Genomic DNA, 15,101 nt, shown 5'->3' on the forward strand with positions numbered 1-15,101 from the left:
GTTTCAATTATCTGTCGTTTACTGCGGCCCGAAAATATTACATGGAACATTCCAGAAATAATTCCAGGATGCTGCTGGGGAATGAAGTTTCCCATTTAAATAATAGGGTTTGCTACTATCTGTCGTTTCGGGCATTTGCGGTAAGTCAACTGCGGATACGGGGAGGGGGACGCCTGTACAGTGTATAGTGTTGGATGTGATTATGCAGTTGTACAGCATTTTGTAAATAAACCTGACTATGCTAAGAATAGGACAGATACCAATTTATGGTTAAGTTGAATTGTGTGATTTATTTGCACATGCTAGAAGCCACATATGTTCACATGCTACTTTTTTTTAAACAGGCAAATGGAATATGTTCAGACTTTACACTTTTTTCAGTCGGACTGAGATATGGAACAGGCCATTCACTCATGTATACCCTGACCAATTAGAATCTATTTGCCCGGTTGGATTTTAATTAGTTTATTAATATTGATAGGTAACGGTTCCTGCCATATCTCCATCCCAACTATAGTCTAAGCACTTGCCATCTTCTTCCCATGATGCACAGTTGTTGTTTCCTTTCTAAAATTGGTATTCTTGTTTCAATCCTGATGAATACAATATGTAAAACTTCGGCTTTTGTCTCTTTTTAGCATTCAGTTCTTTGCCACCAAGAAATTGCATTGTGTATGGTACCATTTTACAAACTGGCTCGTTGCTTTAACAAGCATTATAACCTCACCTAACCTGCTTAAAGCAGCCTACTATTGCCCCTCTATTTGTTATCTTTTGCCTCTGCCAACTTAACTTTCCTTGTCTCAGTCCTTATGTTTATGATTCCCATTTAAATGAGTGGGTCCAACCTACTTTGATTCATTCTTCCCAATTTAGCTGGAGTGTCTTCAGTGATTTGCTCTTCTCCTGCTGTGCTGTTAATTTTGAAGTCATCTAAAGATATAGTTTCGGTCCCATTTTCTTATTTGGTTTTATTCTATCCCTCGGTAACAGGTGCCATTGTGCAGCCAAATGCAACCAGCATGATTTTACTCCGTTAAATTTTTTAATTCATCATGTTTGAGAAAAATTAAAGGGAGGTTTAGCTGGTGATACATTGCAACCCAGAAAATGGAATCCACTTTATTCCATTCTACAAGCTAATTCTGTCAGGAATAGCCAATGGACGAAGGCAGCCTGAAAGACATGGAGTGGATGAACTGTTTTGCAAGGATCTGCTAGCAGCCACAAGACAGTTTTGTGTGAGGGGTTTAAGTGTTGTGATATGGGTTGCAATGTTGAAAGTTTCTTCCAAGTGATTAGTCCTTTACCTGTAAAATCACTTTCGGAGGAAGAAAGGCTTTTGTTTATATAATATTTTGCCTGATCACTGGATTCTCAAAGCAGTCAAATAAGTTTTTTTTTGAAGTGCAGTCAATGTAGTAATGTAGGAAAGGGTGAATGCCCTTTTGCATTTGGCAAAGAGAAGTGTTATGATGATTAGATGTGGGTTTTTTTTGCAATATTTCCTTATTAAGACTGGTCAGCTCTCTGCTTTGAAATTATGTCGTGAGATCTTTTGAATCCACAACAGTTGGCAGATGGGTCCTCGGCTTAACATCTCATCTGTAAGATGTCACTTCTGATACTGCAATATATATATATATATTAGTCTTCATTTTTTTTGTGCTCGTGCCCTGGAGACAAACTTGACATGAGACTTGATGATTTGGAGTTGTGCTGTATAACTGAACCATGGTGGGCATTCCAAGACCATTGGAAAGTTAGAGATTCCTCAGAATTTCACACTGTAAGCTTAACATCGAATAATTACTTGTTCTTGGGAATTTCGGAACTTCTTTTGAGATTTAGCTGTCGAGAACCTTTTCTCCTTCTGTTTGTACTGTCAATATTGTGTGATTGATTTTAATGTGACATGTCCTGAAGTACAGTGCAAAAACCTTGTTTACAAGCAGTACAGGCAGATCAGAGTAAGCCAGGATGTACAGAACAGAAAATTTAGACCAGGGCATACAAGAGAGTTCAATGCTAGCAAGATCAGCATTATTTGAGGCTAGAGAGTCCATTCATTTGTGTTATAATGGGCAAGAAGAAGCTGTTCCTGAACCTGCTGGTATGTGTTCAGGCTTCTGTATCTTTTGGCTGACAGAAGAGGTTATAGGAGATCATTACTGGGGTGCCAAGGGTCTTTGATGATGTTGGCAGCTTTTCTGCATCAACAAGCTATGTAAATGGAATCCTGGACTTAAGGCTGGCTCCTATGATGGCCTCCTTCTAAAATTTCTTACGATTCTGGGCAGAGCAGTTGCCAAGCTAGGCTGTAATGCATCTGGACAGTATGCTTTCTATGGTGCATCTGTGGAAGTTGATGAGGGTCCTTATGGACATACAAATTTCCTGAGCAGCCTGGGGAGCAAGAGGCATTGTTGCATCTATGTGAGAAGTCCAGGACAGGTTGTTGGTTATTGTCACTGAGGAACTTGACGCAATCCACCCTCTCAACCTCACCTCTGTTAAGGTAGATGGCGGTATGTTCTTCTTTCTTTCTGAAATCAATGATCAGTTCTTTAGCGTTGCCAATGTTGAGAGAGTGAGGTTATTCTCATTGCACCATGTCACCAAGCCCTCTAGATCCTTTCTGTATTTTGGCTTGCTGTTGTAAGATATCCATCCTACTGTGGTGGTGGTGTCAGCAAACTTAGATATTATTTGTTTAGAATTTGGTAATACAGTACTGGGTGAATAGAGTTGTAGTAGGGAGCTGAGCATGCATCCCGGCGGGTGCTCCATTGTGTGTGTTATTGTGGAGGAGGTGCAATTGTCCATCTTCACTGATTGTGGTCTGTGGGTCAGAAAGCTGAGGATCCAGTTGCAGATGACTAAGGTCAGACTTCAGCGATCAGTCTCGAGGGGATAGTGGTGTTGAAGGTGTAGCTATAGTCAATGATCAGGAGTCAGACATAGGTGTCCTACAGGATACAGTACATTGAAATGTTATCAATGGAGAGAGTGAGTTTTCTTTGTTCATTCATGGGATGTGAATATTGCTGCCTAGGCTAACATGTATTTCACACCCGTGATTGCCCTTGAATTGAGTCATTTGCTAGGCCATTTCATATAGAGATTTACAACACAGAAGGATGCAATTAGTTCTGTTGTATCTTTACTGGTTAACAAAGGTCTGACTCCACTGATCTTTATTTTCAACTTTTGGCTTGTAGCCCTGAAGATTATGGAAACATGTTATATCTAAATATTGCTCAAGTGTTATAAGACTTTGACTCAATCACACTTTTTCAGGTGGTGAGTACCACAGTCCACCCACCCTCCAGGTGGGAGAAAAAGCTCTTCAACACTTTTTTTTTCTTCACCACCTACCTCAAGCATAAATCCAAGCTCACTGGTTATTGACCCCTTTACTAATGGACAAAGTACCTTCTTATTGATCCTATCTAAATTGCTCAGAAGAAATAGGAGCCGGAGTAGGGTGTTCAGCCTCTCTAACTGCTGTGCCATCCGATAGGATCATGGCTGATCTGATGTTCCTCACAACCAGTTTCCTGCAGGTTCCACATAAATGTTGACTCTTATACTGATCAAAAATCTGTTCATATCAGCCAGCCCTGAAGTATAAAGAAGGACCCTGCACCCACTCTTTTGTAACAAGGCATTCCAAAGACAGTCAACCATCTGACCAAAGAAACTTCTCCTCACCTCAGTCTTAAATTGGCACCCCTTTTATTTTGGAACCTTGCCCTCTAGTCCTAAACTCTTCCACAAACTCATTTCTGTAACTGGATCCTCCGCTTTCTCATCCACAGACCACAATCAATGAAGTTGGACAACTGCACCTCCTCCACAATAACACTCACAATGGAGCACCCCCCAGGATGCATCCTCAGCTCCCTACTGTACTCCCTGTACACCCAGGAGTGTTGCCAAATTCGAAACAAATGCTCTACAAGTTCGCTGGCCACCACCACCATAGTAGGATGGATATCTAAAAATGGGAACATCATCTTAGCATTTACCTTAAGAATTGTCTTTGTTTCAGTGATATGTTCATTGTTCTAAATTCTACTGAGTAGAGTCCCAACTTGTTTAGTCTTTGCTGATTAGACAGTTGCTCCGTAACATCCATGTGAATCTCTGAATTTCCTCCGATGAATTAATCACTTGCCTCAGATGAGGGGACTCAAACTGGTCACAATACTCCAGATTTGATCTTAGCAGCATCATGTACAATTGCAGTAAAAATTCTCTATTCTTATATTCCAGTCTGCTATTATAATGGATTTCCTGATTACTGGCTACACTTCTGCTTTGTGTTTTGTACACCAGTGCCCTCAAGTCCTTCTGTTTCAGCTTTCTACTGTTTTTCAGCACTTGAATAACACTGTTGTTTTCTTCTCCCTTCCATAGAACAGTACAGCACGGTACAGGCCCTTTGACCCTCGATATTGTGCTGACCTTTTATCCTACTCAGATCAAAGTAACGTACATGCTTTTCATTTCACTATCATCATTGTGTCTATCCAACAGTCACTTAAATGTCCCTAATGTATGTGACTACCACTGCTGGCAGTGCATTCCACTCACCTACCACTGTGTCAAGAACCTTCCTCTGACATCTCCTTTAAACCTTCCTCCAATTGCCTTAAAATTATGCCTCCTTGTGATAGCCATTTGCACCTGAGAAAATATCTGGCTATCCATGCTATCTATGCCTCTCATCATCTCGTGCACCTTTGTCAAGTCACCTCTTATTCTTCTTTGCTCCAATGAGAAAAGCCCTAACTCCCTCAACATTTCTTCGTAAGACATGAGCTCCAATCCAGGCAGCATCCTGGTAAATCTTCTTTGCACCCTCTCTAAAGCTTCCATATCTTTCCTCTAAAGAGTGACCAGAACTGAATACAATATTCCAATGGTGGTCTAACCAGGGCTTTACAGAGCTACAGCATAACCTCGCTGCTCTTAAACTCCATCCTCCTGCAAATGAACACCAACACACCATCTGCCTTCTGAATAACTATCAACTTTGCGGGATCTATGGACATGGACCTCAAGATCCCTCTTTTCCTCCACACTGCCAAGAATCCTACCTGTAACCCTGTATTCTGCTTTCAAACTCCACCTTCCAAAATGAACTACTTCATGCTTGACTGGGTTGAACTCCATCTGCCACTTCTCTGCCAGCTCTGCATCCTGTCAATGTCCTTTTGCAACCTACAACAGCCCTCCACACTGTCCATAACTCCTTCAACCTTCGTGACATCGGCAATCTTGCAAACATACCCTTCCACTTCCTCGTCCAAGTCATTTACAAAAATCACAGAGCAGAGGTCCCAGAACAGATCCCTGTGGAACATCACTGGTCACTGAGCTTGAGGATGAATATTTTCCATCTACTACCACCCTCTGTCTTCTATGGGCTAGCCAATTCTGTAACCAGACATTTGTCATGCATTTCCCTGAGAATATCTGCTCCCAGTTTATACTCCACGTTGTAATTCCCCTTCTCCAATTAAACACTTTCCCATATCATCTGTTCCTATCCGTCTCCATGAGTAGAGTCAAGGTCAGGGAACTGTGGTCACTTTGAAGAATTCACCCATCGAGAAATATGACATCTGATATGGTTCCTTGTCAAGCACCAAATCCAATATGGCCTCTCCTCTAGGTGGCCTGTCTGCATCTGTCCAGGAAGGATTCTTGAGTCAATAGCAGACAATATCTGCTCCACCCAAGCTATTTGTGCTAAGGAGGTTCAAATCAATAGTAGGGAAGTTGAAGTTGAAGATGACAACAACCCTGTTACTTCTGCACCTTTTCTAAGATATGCCTCCCAATCTGTTCCTCTGTTGCCATTGGAGGGTCTACAGAAAACTCCCAATAAATTAACTGTTCTTCTCCTGTTTCGGACTTCCACCCATTCTGACTCCTACAACCCTCTCGGACCACCTCCCTTTCTGCAGCTGTGAGACTATCCCTGATTAGCAATGCCATTCCCCCACCTCTTTCCTTCCCTCCCTCCCTCCCCTATTCCATTTGAAACCTCGAAACATCCAACAACCACTCCTGTCCTTGTGATATCCAAGTGTCCATACTCGCCACAATATTATAGTTCATAATACTGATCCATGGTCTAAGTTCATCACCCTTCTTCCTGACATTACTACTGTTAAAAAGATATACTTCAACCCATCACACTGGCTGCAACCTTGCTCTATCAATTGTCTATCCTTTGTCACAAACTCTCTGCACACTTGGAGTTTTTTGACAAAATATCTAGCTCAGGTTGAGGTCTTGGATGTCGGTTTGCTTGCTGAGCTGAAAGATTCATTTCCACTCATTTTGTTATCCTGCTAGGTAAACCTTTTTAATGGGCCTCGGGCAAAACAATGCTGAAACTTCCTGCTTTCTATTTATATGTTTTGGGTTCTTTGGGTTGGTGATGTCATTTCCTGTGGTGACGTTATTTCCTGTGGTGAAGTCACTTCCTGTTCCTTTTCTCAGGGGGTGGTAGATGGGAGTCAACTCGATATCTTTGTTGTTAGAATTCTAGTTGCACTCTTTGCATGCTGTATCTGCCTGTTCACCAGCTGCCTCATGCTCTGATTCCTATTCCTAGCAAACTAATTTAAACTCTGCTGAAGAGCTCTGGCAAACCTGACCAGGATATTGGTACCCCTCCAGTGCAGATACAACCTGTCCTCCTTGTACAGGTCCCACCCTTCCCCAGAAGGTATCCCAATGATCCACGTATCTGAAGTTCCCCCTCTTAGACTAGCTCTGCATTCATGTGTTCTCCTTCACTTGCTCTCTGTTCCTAGCCTCACTCGCCCATGACACCAATAGCAATCCTGAAGTTACTATTCTGCTCATTTTGACTTTTACCTTCCAACCCCTATATTCACTTTTCAGGTACTCATCCTTTGTCCTAGCTATGTTGTTAGTACCGATGTATCCCACGACTTTTGGCTGCTCACTCTTCGCCATGAGAATCCTATTGACTCGATCTGAGACATCCCTGACCCTGGCACCTGGGAGACCATGTACTGTCTAGGAGTCCCCGTCGCGACTACAGACTCTCTTGTCTGTTCCTCTAATCATTGAATCTCCTATCACAATCGTGCTCCTGCTCCTCCCCCCGCTCCCAAACCACCACCACCTTCTAAATCACAGAACCAGTCTCAGTGCCAGAGACCAGGGCACTGTGGCTTTCCCTGATAGGTCCCCTCCACCAACAGTATCCAAAACAGTATACTTACTATTGAGGGCAGTGGCCACAGGGGTGTCTGCACTGTCTGCCTGTTCACTTTCCCCCTCCCTCTCCCGATGGTCACCCAGTTACCTTTATCTTGTAACTCAGGTATGACTACTTCCTTATAATTCCTCTATCACCCCCTCAACCTCCTGAATGATCCAAAGTTCTGTCAGTTGCAACTCCAGTTCTAGTTCTTTAACACGGTCTGTGAGGAGCTGGAGTTGGGGGCAGAACTTCTCGCAGGTGAAGTCAGCAGGGAACCAGTGGTGACCCTAACCTCCTACATCCTGCAGGAGGAGCACGCAATTGCTCTAGCTTTCATCCCTTCTGCTCGAAATCGCCAAAAGAGGTTTATAAAAACACTTACCTCCGCATAGTCATTTTCTTTTTTGTTCGATGAGCAGGATGGGTGGGAGAGCTGCATGTGTAGTATTTTTGCGTTTTGCCACTGCCCGAATATATTAGTTTATTTACCCAGCAGTCTCCGTGTTCACTTACACTCCTGTCCAGCCTTTGCTCTGCTGATTCACAGGGTAAGTATTGTATATTCAAATTTCCCTGTTGCCCTGGCTTGAACATAGAACAATGCAGCACAGAACAGGCCCTTTGGCCCTCGATGTTGCGCCGACCTGTGAACTATTCTCAGCTCGTCCCCCTACGCTATCCCCAAATCATCCATGTGCTTATCTAAGGATTGTTTAAATCTCCCTGATGTGGCTGAGTTGACTACATTAGCAGGTAGAGCATTCCATGCCCTTACCACTCTTGTGCTCTCATTTTCCTAGATTATCCTCCATTTGCCAACTTTTTGCCCATTTAATGAAGACTATCAGTATTTCCCTGGAAACTGTTTGTATCCCCCTTGCAATTTACCTTTCCACCCATTTTTGTCATCTGCAAGCACGACTGCACTTCTTCCTTGTTTCAAGTCATCAATATATATTGTAAACAGTTGTGGTTCAAACACTGATCCCTGTGGAATGCACTGCTTACAGGTTGTCAACCAGAAAAAGTACCTCTATTCACCTGCTCTTTCCTGCCCATTTGCCAAGTATCTATTTGAGGTACCTTGTCAAATGCCTTTGTTATGCACCAAGGCAGACCCCCTCAATATTTTTGGGTAGCCAAGACTCTAACTTTTGTTTTAAAGGCAGATGTTAAGAGGATGTTCCAGGAGTGATGCATCTGGTCAAGCAAAAGAGAATTTATTTACACGTTGCACTTCAAGCAGGAATAAGAGAAAACAGAATTTATAATAACAACTTATTTGATAACCCAATGGACTGTATCACAATTTAATGAAGCTGTTCCAATTCCTGCAACACCCGAATTGGCAAAAGGTCAATTCAAACTCAGGTTCTTGCAGGCAAAACAGTTTTCAGAGAGAAAGTTGAAGCAAGACCTCTGTTGAAGCATGCAACCTCTTTGCAATGTAGCTGCTTTGCTAGGTCCCCAGCAGTTTTTCTGACTGCCTTCTAAAGCCAACCAAACTAGAGAGAAAAAAACCTGAACTGGGAGAACAGGCCACTCCCCTGCTGTTGTTCAATGTAACCATTTGCAGACAAATCCGCACCTGTCTTTACAACCCTTCTTGGGGGGGAAAATAGAAACAAGGACAGCATAACCTTGTTAAAGGGGCAGCATTGTCATATGTTCTGCAAGTCCAAAGACAAGACATCTACTGGTTTCCCTCTATCCACTGTGGTTGAGGCTTGCTTATGAAGCCATGCTGACTTTGCTTGCTTAGAGTATGATTTTTCAAATGTGATGCTTTCCTTCCTTAATAATTGAGCCCCACATTTTTGCAACAATGTGATGTTAGGCTCATCAGCTTGTAATTGCCCACATTTTTGTGTCTCCCCCATTTTGAATAGGGGTATCATATTGGCAGCTTTCAGGTACTCGTTCCAGTGTACAAGGATTTTTGAAAAGTTACAACCCGTGCATCAAAGTATCTCTGTAGCTACCTCTTTTAGCAGCATCCTGGCACTTCTTCTCTGCACCCTCTTCTGCACAGTCGCATTCTTCCTTTAATGTGGTGACTAAGGCTACATACAGCGCTCCAGTTGTGATCTAATCAGCATTTTATGTAGTTCCAACATATCCTCCTTAGTATTGTATTCTGTGCCTCAAGTGATAAAAGCAAGTATCCCTCTAGCTTTCTAATCACCTTATTTCCCTACTCTGCTACCTCCAGGCATCTGTGGATATCCATGTCAAGGTTGCTGTGATCTTTAGTTACCTGATGAAGAAGCAGTGCTCTGAAAGCTGGTGCTTCCACTTAAACCTATTGGACTATAACCTGGTGTTGTGTGATTTTTAACTTTGTCCACCCTAGCCCAACACTGGCACCTCCACAACATCGCTATGTATCAGTGTAATTCGTTATTTTATACATCTTCCCCGAGTACAGTACCTTACCCTTTTTTTCAGGGTTGAATTTCATTTTTCACTGCTCTGCCCAACTGAGCAGTCCAGTTATCCTCCTGCAGTGTTGAGCTGTTCCCTTTGTTATTTACCCCACCGCCAGTTTTCATGTCATCAATAAACTTCTTGATTAAATTCCCTGCATATAAGTCTAAGTCATTCAGGCAACCACAAAAAGCAAGGGCTCCAACAATGAGCCCTGTGGAACTCCACCAGAAACAGGCTTCCAGTCACAGATTTACCATCACCCTCTGCTTCTTTCTCCTTAGGCAGTTTTGGATTCAGTGTCTCGTTCAGCCTTGGACTGTTATTTTCTTGACCATGCTACTGTATAGTCCGTATAGACTACATCAAATGCATTACCCTAATATTCCTGTTACCTTTTTCAACCAAATTTTGATCAATTCCATCAATTTTTGTTTCGACTATGCTTTAACAAATTCATGCTGACATAAGACTCTCCTGCCCATTTGCCAAGGTTGCTGTGATCTAGGAGCATTCAACCCTTAAAGAATGCTTCACATTCAGTAGGACCATGAATGTGGTCCTGTATCTCAATGTCATATTCCTGCTTTCTCTCCATACTCCTTGATGCTTTAGAGATCTAAAGTGCGTCTGTTGCTTTTTTTTTGAATACGTTCAGTGACATCCACAGCCTGCTATGGTAGAGAATTCCACAGGTTTACTACCCTTTGAATGAAGATGTTTTCTCTTATCTCAGTCCTAAATGGTCTCTCCTATATTTTGAGACTGTCCTTTTGGTTCTTCACTCTATGGCTGGGGAAACAAATCTCCCTGCATATAGTATGTGCAGCCCTGTTTAGAGTTTTATTCAGATCTGTTCTTGTCTTGCTGATGTCTAGTGAATAGGAGATAGTTCTTGTGAATACACGCGCAGTTAAACCAGTCTATCCTTGAACAACAGCCCTGCCACTCGCTTAATGAAGCTTCTCTGCACTCCCTCAATAACATGTATATCCTTTCTTGGGTGGGGAAAGTGAAATTGTCACAACACCCCAAGTGTGGTCTGTTGAAGGCCCTGTATACCTGCAATAAGATTTTGCAAGAGGATTTGAGTTCAGAAGTAGCAATGCATGTTACTATAAAGTTTGCCTTCCTAATTGCTTTCTAATCGCCATATACTGGATGTGCCTCATGTTTGTGCACTCCTTCAATTTGTCAAATCACTTTGAAGCCTCTGTGTTCTCCACATAACACTCAATCCTACCCATTAGCAATTTTTGAAGTGTATTTGGTTTCCTGATCCAGATCATTTATAGAACTTGTGACCAACTGTTGCAATGACTGACTGACTGCCACTTGGAAAAAGCCTCATTTATTTCCACTCTCTTCTCCAGTTTCCTCATTTCCCCTCCCCCCACCTCACCCCAGTTCCTACCTTCGCACCAGCCACCACCACCGCCCCCCCCCGCCCCAACCCCCATTTATTTATTCACCCCCGAGGCTCCCAGCCTCATTCCTGATGAGTTTTTGACCAAAATGTCTAATTTCCTGCTTCTCGGCTTCTGCCTGACCTGCTGTGCTTTTCTAGCACCACTCTAATCTCCAGCATCTGCAGTACCCACTTCTGCCTATTTCAGCTCTCTGCTGTCTGTCAGCCAATTCTCAATCATTGCTAACATGGCCCTGGTGATTTTCAGCCTTTTACTCCATTAATTTCCCCAGCACTTTTTCTTAGTCATGCTGATCTCCTTCAGTTTCACACTTTCCTTGGACTCTTGCTTACCTTGTTTCTGGAAGATTTTGTACCCTGTTTAGTGAAGACAGAACCAAAATGTGTATTCAATTCTTCTGCAACTTCCTTTTTCTGTATTGTTTCCCTAGCTCTGAACTGTAAAGGAGCTTATTTGTTTTAACTTTTCAGACTTGATTAATCACTGCCCCTTGAAGAGAATGCCACTGTAGTGTTGTGGGTCTGGAGTTGCATGTAGGCCAGGTAGAGTAAGGAAGGGATAGGGATAGGTTTCCTTCCTTAATTGGCGAGTCAAGTCGACAGTGGTTATGTAGTTGTCATGAGATGCACAGTTCTAATTCCATTTTTAAAAATTGGATTCAAATGTCACCACCTTTCCATGGATGAATTCGAGGCCATGACTGCAGAAATCATCAGTTTCTGATTCCAGGTTACTAGTTGAATGTTATGACTCTGCCACTGCTACATTTGTTGGAAGTATAGATCAGGATTTCTTTGGTTCCCATCGCATCCTGTAGGCCCTAACATTTGGTTGTGCAACAAAACTCCTATCTTGTTGGAAGATCAAACTGGAGTACCATATCAGAATATTCTAGTCAGAAAGTTTTTTTTTTGTTGAAGAATTAAACATGTAAATTTGTAAACGTTGACACATTGTTTTTAACTTGTCAAATTTACTTTAGTTCTGTAATCACTTTCATTATTTTGTAAGTTAGCATGCCTTTTTATATTCTGAGGAAGAGTGTGAATTACTGTTGTAGAGTGCAGGTGATGAAATTGGTTTAAAAGCATTTCACAATGTAAACTTTTTTTTGTTTAGGGCTATTGCTTAGTCCCTTTATTTATGCAAAATATTTTTGATCATGTCTACTTTAGGACTGTGGAATCTTGTATCCCTGTTCTCCAACCTTTCCCTGTTTGTGCTGATGCCTTTTGCCTATTTTTTCTTGGAATCTGAAGGATTTGCTGGATCCAAGAAGGTAGGTTTTTTTTTAAATTTCTAATTGTCACCATTTGTATAGGCGCTTATCAGAATTAAGATTTATCTGCATGTCTGTGAATTGAAACTGTCAGTAAGATGGGAGATCTCTACCTCCCAACCAAAAATAACCTAGCATCTTAATACCATTTTCTCATGTGCGTTCCAATCATGGTCAAGAATACTTTGTTTTCACAGTGGGCTGAAGAGGATTGACTCCTTAGGGAATGTGGGAATGAAAAGAATGTGTTGGGATAGGTCACTTGTGCACCAGAGTTAAGTCAGCTTCTTAATTCTAGATTTGAACTTGAAATGGGATGAGGCTGATCCAGTTGTAGTGGCCCATGTAAGAACAAATGACACACCTAAAATTAGGTATGCTGTTCTGTAGAGACGACGAATTAAGGTGCAAAAATAATATTCAGAACCTCAAGCGTAATCATTTTGGATATTTGCTTGAGCTACGCACTAATTGGCATTGGGTAAACAGATTTTACAACTGGGAAGGTGTGGCATAATGGTATTGTTTGTGAAAAAGTAGTCAGAGCTGTGGACAAATCATGTGGCATGGGTTCAAGTCCCACATTGGCAAATGGTAAAATTTGAATTCAGCAAAATGAACTAACATTAAAAGTGAGTCTAATGGAGACCAGGTAACTGATGAGTATCGACTGTTATCAACCAAAACAACTCAGTTTGTCTAATTTCCTTTGTGGCAGGATATCTGTTGTCCTCATCTGGTCTTAGATAGATGTGACTTAGACCAGAGCTTGACTTACAGATCTTCTGCTATAACATGACAATTGTGTTCCTCTGCAATCTCATTATATAGAAAATTTTGCTATGGAAAACTGCTGTAGAAGATTGCTGTACCTGTTCAGTGGAAGGCTCATGTGATCTAAACAACACACACAATTCATCAATCATGTTTTAGCTAATTCTTGCTGAGGAGGCGCACATTACAGTAGAACAACTGGTAGTCTTAACTGCCCTCTGAAATGGCTGAGCAAGCCATTTGTTTGCATCAAGCCATCACAAAGTCTAAAGCCAAGTAAGGAAAAAAACTGAGTGGGCGACCTGACATCAATCTGGGCTTCAGAAACAACAACTGCAAACTCAATCCTGCAGAATCCTTCTGCACCTCGAGGTTAGAGCCAAAATTGGAAATCAACAACTGGACATAGTCGAGTGGAATCGTACCTTACAGGTAAATCTCCAGACATCACCTTTCCACAGTATGTCCTATCCCACAGACAGGATATACCCAGCAGAAGTGGTGTGCCGTGTTATACATTGGGAAGGGAGTTGCCTTGGGAGCTCTCACCATTGACATTGGACCACAAAGTCTCATGGCATCAGGTTAGATGTAGGCAAGGATAATGTTTATTGCTATCTAATGCCCTCTTTGACTGCTTCATATCGAACATCACTTGGGCAGGGTAAACCAGGCAAAGAATATATTATGATTGATAGGAACCTGCAAAACACCCAGGGTCAGACCAACCTTGACGCTCATGAAAACCAGTCCGTGAAGATATAGTGGATAAAGTGATGAAGAATGCATATGGTATACTTGTCTTTATTAGTTGAGGCAGAGCTTTAAAGAGTAGGGAGATTATGCTGGAACTGTATATGTGTGCAGTTCTGGAATCCATGTGGTAGTACTGGAGAGAGTGCAGAGGAGCTTTACCAGGTTGTTTTCTGGGATGGAGAGTTTGGACAGACTGGGGTTGCTTTCCTTAGAGCAGGAGAGTTTGAGAGGGTACATGATTGAGATATCTAAAATTTGTGAAGACATAGATAGGATAAACAGGAAGGAAGTTTTCCACGTGATTAAGTGATCAATGATCATAGGACATAGTCACGTACAGCACAAACAGACCCTTTGGTCCAACTTGTCCATATCGACCAGATATCCTAACTTAATCTCGTCCCATTTGCCCACATCCCTTGAACCCCTTCCTATTCATATACTCATCCAGATGCCTCTTAAGTGTTGTAATTGTGCTAGCCTCCACCACTACTTTTGGCAGCTCATTCCATGCACCCACCACCATCTACGTGAAAAAGTTGCCCCTTAGGTCTGTTTTAAATCTTTTCCCTCTCAGCTTAAACCTATGCCCTCTTGTTTTGGAATGTAGGTGTTCTGTGGTTCGATAGCAGCTGAAGAGGGAAAATGTTTCCCTTTGTCAGATCCATAGCAATATTGTCTACTGAACAGTAACTGTGGAAACTAGTTCAATGAAGACTGGAGGAGAGTGAGCCAGGAGAAACCTGAGCCTAACTAAGGATAAGCTGTCAACTGCTGAAAAGATGACACGTGATGACTTGCATGCCAAAATGTTGAAGCAGCAGAAAATAGACTGAGCTGGGTGATTCTGTAAACAGTAGGCCTGATCTGAAGTCCTGCAACATCCAGTTGTGAATGATAGTGGATACTGAACAAGCAGGAGGGGAACTACCGGCGGCACGGTGGCACAGTGGTTAGCACTGCTGCCTCACAGCGCCTGTAGACCCGGGTTCAATTCCCGACTCAGGCTACTGACTATGTGGAGTTTGCACGTTCTCCCCGTGTCTGCGTGGGTTTCCTCCGGGTGCTCCGGTTTCCTCCCACAGTCCAAAGATGTGCGGGTCAGGTGAATTGGCCAAGCTAAAAAAAATTGCCCGTAGTGTTAGGTAAGGGGTAAATGTAGGGGTATGGGTGGGTTGCG

General features: G+C 42.4%; 1 protein-coding gene across 1 annotated transcript in view; it reads left to right on the top strand.

The window, feature by feature from the left end:
- Window positions 1-15,101, top strand: part of lmbr1 (limb development membrane protein 1) — a 270,045-nt gene that overhangs the window by 71,923 nt on the left and 183,021 nt on the right. Inside the window, exon 5 of the mRNA XM_060825130.1 lies at window positions 12,288-12,391. Coding sequence (XP_060681113.1) covers window positions 12,288-12,391 — 104 coding nt within the window. The remainder of the gene's footprint in view (window positions 1-12,287; window positions 12,392-15,101) is intronic.

Source organism: Hemiscyllium ocellatum, chromosome 5 (assembly GCF_020745735.1).
Source record: "Hemiscyllium ocellatum isolate sHemOce1 chromosome 5, sHemOce1.pat.X.cur, whole genome shotgun sequence".
Lineage (NCBI taxonomy): Eukaryota > Metazoa > Chordata > Chondrichthyes > Orectolobiformes > Hemiscylliidae > Hemiscyllium > Hemiscyllium ocellatum.